Source organism: Saccostrea echinata, unplaced genomic scaffold, assembly GCF_033153115.1.
Source record: "Saccostrea echinata isolate AGI-Se365-2 ecotype Australia unplaced genomic scaffold, CSIRO_AGI_Sech_v1 ptg000012l, whole genome shotgun sequence".
In the NCBI taxonomy this organism is placed as follows: Eukaryota; Metazoa; Mollusca; class Bivalvia; order Ostreida; family Ostreidae; genus Saccostrea; species Saccostrea echinata.
The window spans coordinates 3,692,521-3,712,029 of record NW_026889761.1 but is presented as its reverse complement, the minus strand read 5'-3'; the positions used below and the strand labels follow the sequence as shown (position 1 = coordinate 3,712,029).

The following is a 19,509-nucleotide window of genomic DNA, read 5'->3' as shown; positions in this document are numbered from 1 at the left end:
AAAAGAACAGCTGAATTCAGTACAAAGAGAATTTCAGTCAATGAATTTGGAGGTAAAAAAACATATTCCATATCCAAATTTTAGCAAAGCGGAAAATAATCTACGTATTCAGGAAAATAAATTACACGTACTAGGCAAGGACACAAACGATTCAAAACTTAAAACTTGTGATGATCGAATTCTGACTTTAGAGAGAACTGTTCGTGAATTTTCAAAGCTTGTCAAAGGTCAGGCAAATAATATCCAACATATTCAAAGACTTGAAGCGAGAGTTGATGAGCAAGAAAGAGTCATTTCCGAACTAAGAAAAATCATTTCAAAAAATGAAATTCACGTTCAAAAATTTGAAAATGAAGAAATGACATCTAAGGGCAAAGAAATTCAAGAATCTAACACATCTCAACCTGATGAATCTGGAATATCCGAAATCAGAACTGGAGATACCAATGAGAAAAACAGCCATTTCAAAGGAAATATCAACAAAAGTAAGACAATATCATCATAACTTTCAATTTTATTTTAATGAATTAACAGTAGAATTTATATAACTGCGTGTTCACAAATATTATCATAGCGTTCCATGATATTCTGATGAATTAACAGTAGAAAAGGTATAAAGTGGTGTTATCAAGGTAATGAGTCTTTATTATTAAAGTTGATAATAAATAAAACTTTCTAAAAGAGAAATTTCTGAAGGCATTCCTAGAGCCTGTAAGAACACTTTGTTTCTATAAAAACATGAAACATTGCTCTTCTTATCTCTGATAAGATAGGATAATCACTTCTGATTAGTTAATGATTATAAGATTATAGCAGACTAACTTCGCTTCATAGAACTAAAATCATAAAAATATATCGAAATCTGAACAATATTCGTGTAATTGTTCTTTTTATATTCTTTAATTTTATTTCTTTGAAAATTTCTTCAAACCATGAGAAAATTCAGATCATCCTGTTCTCTAACGATGCCAGCGAACAAACAAAATAAGGTGATTTTTCCATATATATTGAAACTTGTATTTATCTCCACCTTCTCTTATGCCACATATTTTTTTTCAACAGATTAAATACTGAGAATTTCGAAACTCAACAGAGAAGATCAAGAGATCCTTTATCTATAGCCTCTGTCTAAATAGAATAGTTAGACATGACACAAGATTGAATATTATAGTGTAATGATTTAACCAGCTTTTAATTATTGTTCCAAAAATAAAAATGAACTGTTTCAACTAAGATAATATTCTAAGTTGATATCAAAATCTCGCCATATTCTTAGCAATAATATTCAAGACATTCCCTTACATTCTCTTAATTTCATTTTGAAACTGTAAATTATCTTCTTATTTTCATGAACAAAGTACTCAAACTCATCCAAATTAGCTAACTGTAATCTGTGTCTATGTCGAGTGGCGACAAAATCATTCATACAACATACAGTATCACCCCCTGGAATAAATTTTAAAATTATAATCAATAAATTTATAATTCATGCCTCCTTAATGGTATTTACTTTACTTCAGAAGTTCATTTTTGAAGGGTTTTTTTAAATTCATAATCAAGTTGTAATTCTTTCAGAGAGAATGCTTTCCCCTGTGACAACAACACCTTATCCTTCTAACATGGTTAAACCTATTGCATTTTACGCCTATATGTCGAAGAACACACCAATAATAACTATTCAGCATCCCTTGTCGTTCGATGTCGTGAAAACCAATCTTGGAAATGGGTACCATTCTACAACAGGGGTATTCATGGTGCCGGAAAGCGGGGTTTATGTATTTACTTGGACAATCAGAGTTCGTTATAGTAGTTATCACTCAACACAACTGATGGTTAATACTGATGAACTGGGAGTAGTTTACCTAAGTGTCGCCTCTGGTTCAGACGTTGGAGTTACAGGGATTGTTGTGGCGCATGTCAATAAGGGAGATGACATCTACGTCAGGACACATGCTTCGTGGAATAATGGAAATATTATTAGTGACAATGCAGGAAGATCGTCATTTGCAGGATGGAAACTATTTTAAGGATTGGATTCAATATCTTTAGAAAATCAAAATCATTCAATTTGATTTTCAGACTTTATTTATAAACTGACCTTTTTATGTATAAGGCTAATAAGAAATGTGTGGATTTAACGCCCTATTTGGTTTTTTTTTTATCTAATATATAGTAATGTTGAGCAATAGTGTTGCTTCCAAAATTATGAAATTCAGGCAAACTGTTGTTATAGTGGTGCTCATTATTAAGTGAAAATGCATCAATGATTTTAATATCCTCTTCTTTGCTCCTTGGCGTCTAGAAGGCAAAAGGAGTACAACGTTGTAATGAATTCTATATATCTTGTTGTTAAATTAATTTGCATTCAACTAAGAAGTTATTCCCATTTGCTATTCTCCATATATTTCACCTATGATAATTAATCAGTGAAGATAAAGTAATTGATAAGTCAATTGAATAAAATGAATTAAACATGAATTCAAAAATATATAATACAAAAATTATTTTCATAGGTTTCAATATTCAGGTAGACTTGTAAATAATTGATGAATAAAAATGAGACAAAATACGTTATCTTTTTTACAATAAATATTCTTCAAACAGTCAATGTGAGAGGGAATGGATATACTACAAGTGCACAAGCACCAAAGTTTAGTTTGCGAGGTGATAGTGACAAATGGGAGTGTATTAGCACTTGCAAGTACAAGCAAATAAATAGATCTACGATCTACTTTTATGACATGTTACTGTATACTAGACTTACTATTTTGTTGATCCCTGATCATCCTATTTCTCTTGCGTTTGGTCAACATATTTTCATTCTATCAGTTTTCCTTGATGTTGTACTTCTATGGATCCTATACAGGTTGTATTATACTCATTTGACTGTTAAGGCCTTGGGCCTCTAGTTAAATATGATTTTGAAACAAATATGGATAGTACATGTAATGCCCAATTCAGCAAGCATTGTATACATTAATAAAATTGTTCTTTGTGTAGATGTGACATTATTAGCAAAACATAAAAATATTTTTTTTAAAGAATATCGAAAATTCATTAATACATCTTTTATTCTGAGAGATTTTTAACAACGATAACAAAGATAACAAAAAGGTGAATATAACGAACAATGATAAATATCGATAATCTAGACGATACAGGGAATAAAACACGCACACCTGGAAATTCCGGAGATGGGATCAGGGGCCTAGTACGAGTAAGCATCCTGTCAACTGAATGCCATGGAACGTAAACATCTTCTGTCAACCGGACAAACCTACAATCTACAATACATTGGCGCTGTGAAAGGGACTGAACACTATACATGTACGAGATGATGGACAGAATGTTACCTTATCAGCTTTATTTTAATTCGAGTCCGTCCTCAATCGTACAGAATCTTTAGTTTTACTATCAAACATATCAAACATACAACACTTGGTAAAATTAATATCAAGAAAAACACGCAATCACCTTGGGTTCTATTATATGTCCATGCATGTGTTTGCTCTGCTCCCAATCTGTATTATTCCAATGGACTTTAGAGCATGATAACTGCTCGTTATCTTCATAGTTCATGTACCGGTCACGATAGCCTAGCAGTAGGACGTTCGTGTCGTGATTTATAGGCCCTTTGTTCGATCCTCGTTTGACGCGCCAAGTCAAATCTAACACTTAATCATAGGTAGTGACTGTTCCTTCGCCATGTGCCCGGTATTAAAAGAGAAAGTTGCGGGTCCTTCGGATGAGGTCTTAAAAACCGAGGTCCAGTGTCAGGGCAGGTTTTGGTATGATAAGAACCCTCATTGCTCAATGGCCTTGAGTGCCGAGCATATGTTTAAATTTGAATCCCATCACCGATAAATGGTAACGTCTCTATATGTGTGAAAATTCTCGAATGGGACTAAGAACAACATACAATCAGTCATATTTCATGTCAAAATGTAAAGATACGGATTCCAATATAAAGTCGCCCTTTTCGAGTTTTTAAGGCATGTTTACAGGTATTTATAGAATATAAATCCTGATAAATTTGAAACTTTTTTTACACAGGGAATTTGTTATCATTTAAGGGAGATCCTTTTTTCAGTAATTCCTCACAAACATTAATTTATTAATATTGATGAAATTTGAAGATAACGAACAGTAATCAAACTCAAAAGTCTATCGGAAAATTTTGGAGAAGAGCAAACACACGAACATCTAAAGACATCAGACGTTGGATCAGGTGCATTGGAGATGTAAGCACCCCCGTCGACCGGACACACCCGAAGTGTGTTTCTTGTCATGATAGGGTAAACGCAAAAATCCGGAGACAATTCAGTGTGAAAAAAGTCCTGACAATATGTATGAAAAAAGACAGCCAACATTTGAATTAACTGTAGATTGTATTTGCTTACAAAGTCATTGCATCAACCATAGAATTTGCGAAATGTTGATTTTAACGGGACTGTTGGTATCCTTGTGTCCTCAATTTATTCGTCAATAGTTTGTCTCGTTTTAGAAACTATAGCAAGCGCCTGCGTACAAGGGCACATTTATGTTAAGGCTGCACTCAGATATCCTACTTGCCTACTTGCCTATACAGTATATTGTAAACTGTATGACGTGAACTTTAGAGATAATGATTTCTTAATATCTATATTTAAAGATGGAATCATTCAAAAACGTAATATAAACTAAATCTTGTCGTTTTGGGGTGTTATTGCATGTAATAGCTTAGTATTCATCACGGAGGTTAAAAACCAAACCCATGACGTCATAACTATGGATCAAATATTTGCTGAGTGAAAATTAAACGTGACGAGAATTCGTGTAAACAAATACATGAAATGGCAGTTTTAAGGCATATACCATGAATGTCGTGTGTGATTAGAGATTAAGAATCAGGTATGCTGATTTGCACTTATCATGTTTTCTTATGATGAACACAGACAGTGTTTTTAAATCCCGATCAGTCTTTCCTCTGTCGTTCTAACAATAAAGATGCAAAAGTTCAATACTACGCCACATACTTTGAAACATAATTTTTGTTTGTATCGAAAGCTTGCATTCTATAGTTCTCGGAAAGTGCTGCTAGAATCGTTTTGGTTAACATGAATTGATCACAATTCCTTGATCGTATGTACAAAATGTGAAAATATTTTTGTAAGGTTTCATGCGAAACTTTGGAATATTTTTTCTGTCTCGGGAGAGTAGTATTCTAGCAGCACTTTGAATGACTCAGTGATGTTTTTACACAATCATTTTCACAAAAAGAAATAAATTATCCCCGGGGTAGTGTTGAACTTTTCAGTTTTCGTTAAGGGAAGTTTTCTATTTATAGACGTCATTTGATGACGTCGTATTGGAGTGCTTCTTTTAGCCTAAGACTCAATGACGTCTATTCAATGAATAATAATACTAAATGTTTTATCTATGGTTTTTCCGATTTATCAATGTTACATTTTACGAAAAAAGTCTAAATTCGCCTAAAAATGATACGGGTACTTCCTTTATATACCTGCATATCGAATCAACTGGGAGACATTAACTCCACGTGCAGGAGATTATGGTATATTGCTACAAAAATAAGGGAAGTTGACGATAGAAAAGCTAAAATCATCCCGTTTATCATAAAGTATTGTTGTAAGTTTGCCATCTATGTCTTTCTCTAGTATAATATTGCTATTATTGGTTTTTTTTTTTATAAAATAATAATTTTATATTACTTATAAGTATTATAAAATTCCCCGCGTGGCGCGGTGGTAGAGTGTCTGCTCTAGAGTCGCGGAGTAATGAGTTGATCTTTTCGTCGCAGGTTCGAATCCCACTATGGGACGTGGAGACAGGTCCTAAAAACCGAAGCTCCCTGTCTGGTGATGCTGGCACGAAAATGATCCCTCACTGCTCAATGGCGCTGAGTGCCGAGCATAGATCAAAAATTGAATTTCTCCACCGGCAAGTAGTAGCGTCTCCATATGAATGAAAATTTCTCGAGAGGGACGTAAAACAACAAACAAACACACAAAAAATAAGAAAACTCCCTATATAAAGTTTAGTAGTAGTTTAATTCTGACTGGAACATAAAAAGGAGCAGCTTTCCCTACACCATGAATTTGAAATAAATTAAATTTTTGAGTCATACATATATGTTTGGTAATATTAATAATTGAATGATTGTATGTTGTTTTACATCTCATTCGAGAACTTTTCACCCGTATAGAGACGCCGCCATATCTATTTAACCGGAGAAGACCTTCAAATTTAGACCTTTACTTAGCACTCAAGGCAATGGAACTGTGAGGGATTTTTATTGTTCCAACGCCTACAGTAACATGAAGCCTCGGTTTTAAAGTCTCGTCCGAAAACCCCGCAACTTATACTTCAAAGTACCGCACGCTTGATAAAGGAACCGTTGCTACCTTTTTTTTTTTTTTAAATCAAATTAGTTTTGTAGCATCAACAATTGTTAGTAATTTGCCAAAGCAAACAACCAAATAAAACCAAAAAAGGAATAATCTTAAAACATGTGGTTGAAACACGATATACAGTGCAGGAAACTAATTTTGTTACAGCATCGATGCTGATTTGAATGCTTCCTTTCCTTGCTGATTTGAATGCTTCCTTTGCTTGCTGATTTAATGCTAGTAATCCTTATCCTGATGCTGTTTTATAATTAGGTCAATGCTACCGGAAGTAGCATCATGCTACCGGAAGTAGATAATGAATTTCAGCATTGCCGTCTAAAGCAATAAAAGTGTCTTTTACAATTATTTGATCATAATATCTCACTATATATCAATAATGTGAATACTTTAACCAATATTCTTTCTTTCTTTTTTAATTTTTTACCGAATTAAAACTCATTGATTTTCTGATGCTAATAGGATAATGCTGATTTTATGTAGGTCAATGCTGGTTTTATCCTTTGCTTGCTGATGCTGATCCTGGTAATGCTGTTTTTTAAATGCTGATGCTGATGCTAGCTCGATCCTGATGCTACTAATGCTTATGCTGATGCTGGTTTATGTAATAAAATTAGTTCCCTGCACTGTATAGACAATGCAAAGAGTAAGCACTTATGCCAGAATAAAACCTATAGAATTACTTTAGTGGAACAAGTATATTACGTATATGCAGCCAATTTTTGCGTCCAACTAGCTCAGCCTCTAATTCTTTATGAATTCTTGGCTGGTTATTAGAATTTAGAAATCAGTGAATAAGATTTGTGGTTTTGAGAATACTTCTTCCAGAGGAAATTAGAGTTGAAGATTTTTCTTTAATAGAATAGCGTCTGACCTTAATTTAAATATGTTTTGCAGAAAAGTCTCCTATAGAAAAAATACACGATTACAGAGAAACATGAGCAGAGTGATGGGATTCGAAAAAGCGATCACTAATCCAAACATGTAGTAAATCACCACACCAATGGAAGTCAGAATTAGGACACCTCCATTGGTGGTCGGCTTTGCTTGTTTTGAACAATTTTTGTTCAAATGATAAATGCATGTAAACAGTCAGAATAGTGTTAAATATGCTCACACACTCGCCAAATTCACGTAGAAGAATAAGGCCATCAAAATTCCAGTCGTAAGCAAAGACGAGCAATACAGACGAAATACATATTGGTATATCGTTGAAAACTCCGAAAACTCCAGTCGTCGCTACACATATATGTCGTCCAATTAGATGAAGTTTTTTTTTGAAGATAGCTTCTGTAATTCAGGCTCGCCTTTAAAGTGTGATTTCGGTGACAATGTTGAAATACAAATTTATAATTGAAAGAGTTAGTGAGCGAGATTTTAAACAAGTAATATGGGTTTATAGCAAAATCATGTACAAGATACAAGATTTTATTAGTCCAGTTTGGTCCCCCGGATGTTCAAAACAGATTTAGAAACATAAAACAAAAGAAGGAGGAGGATCCAAATGATAGGAGAAACCTTTCTTAAATATGATGAAAGCAGTGTTTCATTGTATAATCATTGATAAATGCATCCACAAGAGACATACTAAATATACATATTGTTTATGGTATAATAATACAGGTAAATACTCAATTAACTATATTCTCTGTTAAACCAAAGAATGTGAATTTATATCATAATAATGCTTAACCATAATTGTCGTATTGTTCTATATAGTTTTGATTTGTTTTACTAATATTTAATTTATAAATTACATTTTCAATTTTAATTTGAGAGAAACCTATATCAAATAAATATTTTTAAAAAATTACATGGATAAATATGAGACAATTAATAACTTCATTTAAACTAATAAATTTAAACTCATCTTTTTCCATATCACATCTTCTCAAAGTTGATAGCTTACATTATGAATACACATTTGTTCCCTATTCTTTTTTAAGTTTTATACCCGCTTTCTAAAAATCATTTAGTGATCCTGTATCATTTTATGTGTTTATAAACACGTAGTTATTCCGAGGACGTTCTTAACGTTATCATGAAGCTAGAATAATGACATTTTAAGAAATATACCATTGTTTCAAAGCAATTTTTAATGATACCCAAAATAGATTTAAGTATCGAGATAACGACAGTAATTCAGCTTAAAAGTCCATTGAAACAATACAAATTGGGACCAGAACAAAGACTGGCCTCTAAAAACATCAGAGGTGTGATCAGGTGTCATGGCGGAGTAAGCATCCCCTGTCAACCTGTCACACCCGCGTTGTGCTCATTGTCATGATCGGAAAAACGTAAGTAAAAATCTTTAGATAATTCAGTGTATATATAATGGCCTAACAATTAGTATGATAAGCGTACGTTAGCATTCGACTTAATGATAGATTGTATTTGCTGACAAGGCCATTGTATAGACCATAGAACTTACGAAATGATGACTTCAACGAGGCTGTTGATATCCTTGTTTCATCATCTTGTTGTCAATTGCATGGCTCAATTTAGAAATTAGTCAGACGTGAAGCACATCCACCATCTTGCATATCGAATTACTGGGAGATATAAAATTCATATGCATTTGATAACGGTATGTTGCTACAAAAAAAAGTATAAACAAGTACCTGATTGCAATTCACTTGTCGCTATGACGTAAACGTTGGATAATTTCATGCATTTTACTTGTATTGAAAGGCGCATCAAGTAATTTTTTCACAATGAAGGAAGACATTACCAATTATCAGATCTGAGTAGGGTTGTCACCTGAGGGTGCTTGCGTTGTTGACCATGTTGACCACTCCGGAATGTTCCAGATTTTTTTTTCTTTTTATGTTACGCAATATATATATATATATATATATATATATATATATATATATATATATATATATATATATATATATATATATATATATATATATATATATATATATATATATATGATGAAGCAATACAAACAAATCTCAACAACACAACACCTCATAACACTACATATGGTATTTTTTGTCTCCAAACTTATTCGATATTCCAGAGCAGATCAGATTTTTAACCTGCATATAGAGTGTATGTCCCCCAATTGATTCGAAACACAGTTGCATGTTCTACGTAAAACCATTTCTAAAAGGCACACTATTGACAAATAAGTTGACAATACAGTGGTTTCTCGTTTAAAGTCAACATTTCGCAAAATCTATGGTCGATACAATGATTCAGTTTGTAAATACAATATGTCTGTGACTCTTTCATGCAAATTTTAAGGTCATTTTTTCCACACTGAATGATCTACGGGTTTTTTTACTTCATGAAAACACAGAGCACACATCGGATGTAACCTGAAGGGTTACGCCTCCATGCATATGGTACCTGGCCCAATCTCTGTGTTCTGAGGTCCATGTTGGCATTGTTCATAATTTGTATTGTTTAAATGGACTTATGAGAATGATCACTTTGTTATCGTTACATTTTGTTCCTCTTTACATGTTCAAGTTTCTAAATAACTACTGCTTTTTAAGAAAACACATACAAGTCTTCTAATAATGGAGCACAATTAGCACCCATGAGAAATCCAACAGATTAGTTGTGGACATGTCAAAAGATCACATGGAAGTTGTCAATAAAAAAAAAGAAATAAAAAAAATGGTTTTTAATATCAACCTTGAAGTAGTCAGTAGAATCAGAATTCTTTTTTAAAGAAATATTAAAATCAGTTTGTATATGTCCACTGCCAAGGTATGCAAATTAACCAATTCCATTTTTCTTGATGAAGCAGTTGTCTGTCTTTAACGAGATGAAGTGTATGTTTAGAAAAATAAATGGCAGAAAGTTGCAAATGTCGTTTGCACGATAAAAGAAAATCCTAAAAGCATTACTTCCAAGGACTGATCATACAGTGAATTTATTTTATGAGTCTAATCATCAGCAAAGTCTTTCGTAGTGCTTCATATCCTTTCGAATCATACCATATCGGGAATCTACTACCCGTCACGGCTGACTTGGTGTATTCTCCATTAAGGTTGGATTGGTGACAGCCGGTTTACCACCAGGCTCCGTGATTTAATACAGCACAGTTACCACCGGACCAGTTGACATTATCATCATCTCTAGTTGTAAATTTTATACCATTATGAGGATATATCAAACTGTCACCTGGATTAAAATATTGATAATGTTAGAATTTATTACTTATGGAAACAATGAATTATCTTAACCCAATATCCTCCAATGTAGTTGTGATTTATCTGGATTTTTGTGTAAAATATCTTAATAGCTTTCATTGGTAACAATCAAATGTGAACTTTATACATTTAATAATATATAATACATTCTAGAAAAAAGGCTTGTTTAAAAAAAATTCTGGATTATAATTTATTGTATGTATGTACGAAAGGACGTGTGTAGGTATATTTGATTACAGTATTTAATGATTGGTGATATCAAAAGCCCTAAGGTTTATTTTAAATATTTGAAAGAAAACTGTAAGCGTTAACATGTACACCACAATTAATGATTATTTATTCATAATGCGTTGCGTTTTGAATAAGAAAGAATGAAATTCATTCTGATGTATAGTTTATTTCTTAACGTTAAAATTATGTGTAAAAACGTATAAAGCATGCTTGTTATGTGTGAAGTTTGTAAAGCAACAAATTACCAAAAAAAAAAAAAATTACCCGCGGTTCCTGAATACCCCGACACAGCGAGTCTGTATTTACTGCCTTCATCACCGACATAAAATGTGGAGTACTGAGCGTATGTTTCAATCCTACAAAAACTTTGTAGCTCAACCCGGAGTTCTTGGTTCTTGTTCTTTGTCATCTTGTACATTGCGTCATTTCCTTTTAAGAGAATGCGATAAACGTAGGTCATAATTTATCACTATGTTTATTATTCATACTTTTTAATATGTACATTTTTTTTCAAAACATTTGTTTAGATTATTTCTTTGATTATTGCTATTTCTGACAAATTCTGTTGTTAAACATTCTATATCAACAGGATTTTAGGTGATATTAAGCTGTTTGTTTGAAGAAAAAAAAAAAGGAAAGAATAACATGTAATTAGATGGAATTATTCATTCCTAAGTAAAAATTAACGCAAAATTAGCACACGTTGGATCCTATTAATTTTACTTTTTTCTGCAATTCTGTGGTAAAGGGTAGCTCTTCAACAAAAAATATAAATTTATTCCTCTCTGGAATTGGCATTGAAGAAAAGCAGACAATGTTGCACCAAATAAGTTTTCAAGAGGCCCTGGTTTGGTGAGCTCAATTTGGATGTGATATTGTTTTAGAAATAAATGCAAACTTAATCTTCTTAAAGCTTCATGATTTCATTATCTTAAAAGGTCAAGAAAATGTTAATAGGTTGTTCAATTTAAAATGGAATACCTAAAAGCAGATATTTATGACAAGTCTTGTAAAACCAATCTTTTGCCCTAAAAATAATAAAAAAAAAAAAATTAAAAATGTCCCCTTTCACTCATACTGATCGTTTAACTTAGAGCGTTATTACTAAATGAAAATAAAAGAAGGAATAAAAAAAAATAATGGTCGGATATCTTTTTTGTACTTCGATTCCATTCATCATGTACTATTCTATAGGAATATGGTATTTTACAATGAATAAATAGACGACACTGGAGTTCTTCCTCAAAAAAAAAAGAGAACTACTCGAATACACATCTTGGATATTATATAAATGATGTTAAGGGGTATAAGAGGGAAATAATGTTAAATTCTACAATGAGAATAGAAATCCTACCAATCCAGTAGTTTCTAGAGGGATCCCCAAACCCTTGTTTATATTCTGACCATGTTCTGTAAAAATCTGTAGACCCGTCCTGTCTTCTTTGTATCGCCTTTAACAAATTAATCCATTTTTAAAGCTGAAAATTTACTCAACTAGAGTTAATAAAAACATACTTATGTATCTTTTAAACGAATAGTGACAACTTCAAATCATGAATTCAATATTTTCTTTTGAAAGAAAATTACTTTTAAAGAATTGTTGACTTTGTCCCCTTTTGTAAAACCTCGTTTGGTTTTCCCCCATTTTTGCCCAGTTGTACTCACCGTCCAGCCTCCACCGTCAGTACTCATGTCAGAGTAAACTGACTTAAATGCAGAGGCTACGGATATTCTGTATACTCCATCTCTTCCCTTTAAACTCGGTAATTTCCGTAAAATGTCGAAGCAACTATGGTCATCCTTTGAAAGTGCTGTTTTAGAGCATTGAATTAAATAAACAATATTTAATCAGATATACAAGTGTGTCATTAGTTGATGCAATGTTAATTTTTTTTAATTTTTGAACAATTTGACTTGTACATCATATCAACAGTGTTTAGTTTCTGGCTAAAGCTGAAGCTCTCATGAGGCCTGCTCTATTCATATGCATATTACAAAAAAAATGTCTTAGTTGAATATAAGAAATGAACAAAAAAAGTTCTGAAATAAGTTCAGAGCTTACTGCAGGTGGATTTTATTCATCTGACTATTCTCTGGAAATTACACCTAAACCCACTGAATAATTTAGTCCTGATTATATACTAAAATAATTGTAATAAATTACTAGTAATTGAGCAGCACATAGATTTGATTACGAACTCTGATTAATACATAGGGCTCATGGCGGGTGCAAGCGGTCAATAGGGGATGCATACATCTCCTATCTACCTTATCCCAACTCTGTAATTTCCAGGGGTCAATGTTTTTGCCCTGTTCACTATTCGTTTTGTTTGTACTTTATGTATGTTTTGCTCTGTTCACTATTCGTTTTGTTTGTACTTTATGTATGTTTTGCCCTGTTCATTATTCGTTTTGTTTGTACTTTATGTATGTTTTGCTCTGTTCACTATTCGTTTTGTTTGTACTTTATGTATGTTTTGCCCTGTTCACTATTCGTTTTGTTTGTACTTTATGTATGTTTTGCCCTGTTCACTATTCGTTTTGTTTGTACTTTATGTATGTTTTGCCCTGTTCACTATTCGTTTTGTTTGTACTTTATGTATGTTTTGCCCTGTTCACTATTCGTTTTGTTTGTACTTTATGTATGTTTTTGCCCTGTTCACTATTCGTTTTGTTTGTACTTTATGTATGTTTTTGCCCTGTTCACTATTCGTTTTGTTTGTACTTTATGTATGTTTTTGCCCTGTTCACTATTCGTTTTGTTTGTACTTTATGTATGTTTTGCCCTATTCACTATTCGTTTTATTTGTACTTTATGTATGTTTTTGCCCTGTTCACTATTCGTTTTGTTTGTACTTTATGTATGTTTTGCCCTGTTCACTATTCGTTTTGTTTGTACTTCATGTATGTTTTGCCCTGTTCACTATTCGTTTTGTTTGTACTTTATGTATGTTTTTGCCCTGTTCACTATTCGTTTTGTTTGTACTTTATGTATGTTTTTGCCCTGTTCACTATTCGTTTTGTTTGTACTTCATGTATGACATTGACCATCGTTCATTATCCTCACGTTTTACATACCCTACTTCTAACATAGAAGGACCTATATATTTGTAATGTATTTTCTTTATGTTGGAGTAAATTGGTAAAACCCAAAATGCTAACATATTACATATTACTAACATATTACCCTAACCCTTACCCCTGACATTTACAATCCATAACCTTAGATTTGTTTGTCAACCTTATTTATATACAGATTCATGCCAAAATGAATCAATATCGACATCGCTTGTCGCCTTGTATAATTGTTATACCTCAACTTGAAAATAAAATACAAATCAGGATCGATATCGATGCAGTATATTCATAATATTGTCTATATCGACGATATCGACAGATCACTGAGCTCGAGGCATATATGATATCCAGTATTTTCAATTTTATTGCATTGATCAGGATCGATATCAATATGACATCGACATAATAGTATATAGATCGTCGATATGGACATTAAATTCGTTCTTGGACTTGTAAGATCATTCATCCGGTTTTCTTTCATTTTTGGTCTTTATTTTCGGTCTGAATTAATCAACTACATGTAAGAGGCTTGTTCGAAAAGTACGCCGACTTCTGTCATAATTTCTTTACTAATCGCCATATTATATTAAAAATTGTAGATGTGTTTTAACAGTAAATTCGAATTTTTTCATTAAAGAAATATATATATCCACACTATGTCGTTCGCACGAGTTATTACGTCATTTTCGATACATTCTACCTCATTTGCACCACTTTTTATGCCATTCAAAATATACCTATATATATTACATTGCATAATTTTCCGTATTTATTTCTGAAAACCTATCTCATTCTTTTTTTTCCTTCATTTTTTTTTAAAAAAAAAAGTTGATTCTACTCAAAGCATGCTGATTACTTTGGGAGACATGTTTACCAATGAAAAGCCTGAACATCCCGCTTGTTTGTTATTTAGCTATGGATGTCTATAATCAGTCAAATATCCATATATGAAACAAATGGAAGACAGCCATAAAGGGAAATTACGTTAACAGTTATAACCAATAGTAGCCATTTTGCGATTTTCAATATGTGCTGAGAACACAATAGGCTTAAAAGATAACAATATGCAGGTAAATGTAATGCGGATTTATTGCATTTTAATTGCGTGTTCGTCCAGTGTTGGTCAAAAAGGGCTTAAAGAAGAATATCAAACATTGAGGTTCAAACCTTGGCATCAATCACCCGTTATAAATTTTGTATCATGCACTCTGTTGGAAAGGGGGTCATTTTTGAACGGGGGTCAATTTTTCATAGGACGCACACATAAAAAATGACCCCTAGGTCTCTTTTTCTGCAAAAAATTAATTTTTTTTACGGCTGGGGGTCATTTCTTGTCGTTGAAATATGACCCCCAGTCATTATTCTACGGGGGTCATTATTCGTCTTTACACCTGCACTTCTTCATGAAATTAGTTTTTCAGTTCTGTATGATTAACATCTAACAGACCTATAGTTTTATTCAGAACAACAAATAGTTTTTGAATGTCTGCGTAGGTTATAGCTAACTAATGATATTCCTCTTTGATATCCAAAGTTTGGGTTCTTAGAAAAGATATTTCCGCTTGATTAAACTTTGGAATTTCTTCTTCTGTTAAGTTTCTATTTCCATCCCTTATCCCGAAAACCACACTTAATTTCTCTTTCAGTTTAACATTTTCTTCATTCACTTTTTCGTTTGTAGCCCCCAGATCCTGTAACTCCTTCGCCAATTCGCTAAGCCTGGTCTTTATAACATGCCTATTGTTTTATTGTCGATTGCATCCATCACTAAATCTTGCATGTTTTGTACCATAGAGAAGCGCACCAAACTTTCCTGATTCAGAATGTCCCGTAGGACATTGGACGCTCTATATGTTAAAGTACTAGACAAGAAACCATTTTTATCAGAAGCTTTGTTTTCAAGGAAAGATAAATTGACAAAGGATCCATACATGTACATAGAGAAAATTAAATAAATCGATAGTATATAAAGAGGTTTTATTAATCATTAGTGATTAAGAGATTTAAGAAATTCTGGAGTACCTCCAAAAACCACATATTTTTAAGGAAATGATAGATGTATTATAATACGTCGTCTCTGTTCTTTTATGAAATATATACTGATTGAACACGCAGTACAGTTAAGGTGCCAAATGGATATTTCGGCGATTTTTTTTTATATAAAATGCATACTTTACAAGGATGGGCGATTGTTTTTAGGACTTAACTATTATCGGACAAATATAATATGGTTGAAAACTTAATGTTGAGGACGATTAGATTTCTTATTTAGACTTATCACGTGATGTGTCAGTCACGTGATTTTAGCAAATATTTCTGCAGTATTGAGGTCACCTATAAATTCCAATATTGCAAGGGCATAACCAAGTTAAAAATCTAAGTTTAATTCATAATTATTTTCAACACCCTTTGTAGTTTGTAAAAAGTGCTGCGAACCTATATAGATTCTACTATCTAACTGCTAAAATTACATTTGTTAGACCGTATGTTGGATATTTTGCAGGTCAAGTACATTAAATATAGACATAATTAATTCATTTGCAAGATTTCATCAGATTCGCAGCATTTTTCATATATCTTCATACTTCTTGAGTATATATTTAAAGCTTGTCATAATTCATTGAGGGCATGCCCTTGCAATATATCAATTTATTACGACCCTTCTATTACCCTTCAATGAATCTGCATAAAAATATACAGCAGTATCGCTTTTCTATGGAATTACAGGAAGTATATGATTAAAATCGTAAAATAGACATCGCATCCAAGTTAATGGCCTTTTTTTATATCTGCAAATAATATTTTATTTATTTACAAATACATTTTTAATTGTATAAAATATAACTTGATCCGCTCCTCACGGCATACAAACTGCGTCAAATTTTCCGATATGACGTCACATTGACAAGTGCATTGCGATCAGTGAATTGTTAATATATTGCTGTGAGGGATTAAACCAACATATTGTAATGACATAAGAGCATTGAAACATTTATTTTAACAAATATCATTGTTTGTATAACCAACTTTTTTTATTGACAAAGTCATATTTCTTTACCTCAATATAACGATCGTTATAGGGAAATTTGAATGTAAGGCCAAAATGAAATTACATTTTTAAAAAGATAGGTGTTTCCCATAAGGATGTAACATCCTCATGTTGACTGACTCACCACTAATATGAACGTAGCAGAATTCGTATCTTATTTTTGAATTTGTCGTGTAACACCAAGGCAGATCTGCGTCGAACGTCCTGAAGAAATTTTCATCTGTGCCAGGCCTGTAAATAAAGTAATGTGGATGCGGATATTGCTTGTCCCATCTCTGACATTGTGAGATTGTTGTATTCACTGATCCTGTGTATGGGATACCAAACTCAAAACATTCTGTAAATGGAAAGACTCATAACTATCTGGAGTACTATTAATAATTTAAACTTGGTTTGAAATCAAGAACTTCAAACTGTTAAGACATGGTACCCTCTACTCGATAATATAATTATTCCTGAAGTAAATATACTTATTTTTGTATGTAATTCAAAAATATCAGAACTCTAATAACCTTATTCTTCTTTAAAATCATATATTTTTGAAAACGGAAATTACCCTCATTTGTGCACGAAATATAACTTAAAGTTCCAGTGATAAAATTCCTGATCGAGAGGTCGTGAGTTCGAATCTCGGCCGCGACAGACCTAAGTCGATAAAAAATAGGTAGCAACTGTTCCTTCGCCATGCGCTCGGCACTTTGAAGTGAAAGTTGCGGGTCCTTCGGATGAGACCTAAAAAACCGAGGCCCCGTGTCACGGCAGGCGTTGGCACGATAAAGATCCCTCACTGCTCAATGGCCCTGAGTGCCGAGTAAAGGTCAAAATTTGAAGCCCTTCACCGCTTTATGATGAAGTCTCTATATGAGTGAAAAATTCTCGAATGGGACGTAAAACAACAAACAATCAATCAATCAATCCAGTGATAAAAACAAGAATCCGTAGATCCATAATACATGAGCAATTTAAAGAAACGTAGAGTGATGTTGTTTAAGTCCTTGCTTTGAATCCCTACATCCGGTGTTTACATGTTCCATGGGAACCATTAACATCTGATGTAAAAATACCAGCTACATACAAGAGTTTGAAAAGGAAACCTCTGACTCCGAATTCCCTCTAAGGAACAGTCTATGATCAACACTAGAAAAAAGCTTTTTTCTCTGGAAAAAACACTTTGCGATATTTCTATATCATTTAGTAAATTCTTTTATTAGAAAGACAAAAATGATCACAAATGGATTAATTTATGCCTCATTTTATGAGCTTTACTACATTTTAGAGATTTCTATTCTCTTTCCCTTCTAATTTTGACATCATAGACGATGTGTATGAATTAAGAAAAATGTAAGAACGGCCCTAATTGAAAAGAATATTAATATTTTGTTCCCGGTCTACGTGATTTTTTTTTAGCGAATAAACTTGCAATTCAAGATGTAAAAATGATAAAAAAAAAAATTCATATTATTAAACATTAGCAAAAATTCCGACTGAACGGAATTTGAAAATCTGTATTATTAATTTTCAACCTACTTTCTTACACAAAATAAAAGTTAAAATGTGTTCTTTAGACAAAAAATGTAATTAATATTCATAAATATTAACCAGGTTTAAGGCAATTCCAATCATAATCATAAAAACCGATGGTTGGACCTCTAATTATTTCCCTATAATCACGTTTTCATTTCTTTGTGCGAAGAGACCTTGTTCGACAAAGTACGATAGTCTATTACTCTCTTTGTTCTTTCACTGCTCAAAATTGACTGATTTCACAAATCTTATTTCGAGTTTCATTTTTATTTTAGATCAATTGTTTTTCTTAGCATGAATTCCAAATCTTTATTCCTAATGATTTATGTACTTATTTGCATTGTGAGACTTTCTTGACAATTGCTGATAACTGCAAAGGGGCAGAGAATACACATGAAAAATAAATATTCTTCTCAAATATTATTAAGAAATAATACATTTCATCTTCCTACCATGTCCATCTTATAAAAGTTTTTCACAGACTATGCAGTTTACTCAGGAACTGTGCATTTATCACTCAATTTGCTTTATTGTTGTGTTTGAACTCTTTTAAATACATCCCTTATTTGTACATGGAAGTTTGGAGGCCAGAAGCATTTCCGGCCTCTTTCGTCTGTGTCTCTTCATTCCTTTCTTTTTAAGTTAAGCTTGTTGTCCATTGTTTAAAACTTTTAAAAAATCAGAAGGCATATCCCTCGCTACTTTGGACTTATATGTATTTCTGGGAAAAGCTTGAGGAAGGGGGCTTTAATATTTCAGCCGAAAGCGTCACTCATTTCAATGCGAACATTCCCATTCAGCATAAGTTTATTTTAGAACCAAAATTACGTGGTTCCAGGTGTATAGAATTTTATTGAATCATTATAAGGTGACATCGAGAAAGATGAAATAGAAATAAATATTGTCATTCTCGCTCGTGTTGTAAACTGTAAAACTGTTCTTGTCTAAGAATATAAAGAACCGAAGAATCACAAATCTGCAAGTCTACTCCTATGTTTATTTCTACAGATTAAATTAATGTTGAAAATTTCAAAACTCAACAGAAAAG

General features: G+C 32.6%; 2 protein-coding genes across 2 annotated transcripts in view; one reads left to right on the top strand and one right to left on the bottom strand.

The window, feature by feature from the left end:
- The first annotated feature begins 358 nt into the window (after nucleotides 1-358).
- On the top strand, nucleotides 359-2,027 carry LOC133185695 (complement C1q-like protein 2). The gene is made up of 2 exons (XM_061320999.1): nucleotides 359-485; nucleotides 1,576-2,027. The coding sequence occupies exons 1-2, from the start codon at nucleotides 359-361 to the stop codon at nucleotides 2,025-2,027; spliced, it is 579 nt and encodes a 192-aa protein (XP_061176983.1).
- Nucleotides 2,028-10,437: 8,410 nt separating this feature from the next.
- LOC133185694 (ficolin-1-like) overlaps nucleotides 10,438-19,509 on the bottom strand; it is a 35,647-nt gene continuing 26,575 nt past the window's right edge. Inside the window, exons 2-4 of the mRNA XM_061320998.1 lie at nucleotides 12,165-12,261; nucleotides 11,075-11,239; nucleotides 10,438-10,550 (exon numbers count right to left, since the gene is read on the bottom strand). Of these exons, the coding sequence (XP_061176982.1) occupies nucleotides 10,438-10,550; nucleotides 11,075-11,239; nucleotides 12,165-12,261 (375 nt within the window). The remainder of the gene's footprint in view (nucleotides 10,551-11,074; nucleotides 11,240-12,164; nucleotides 12,262-19,509) is intronic.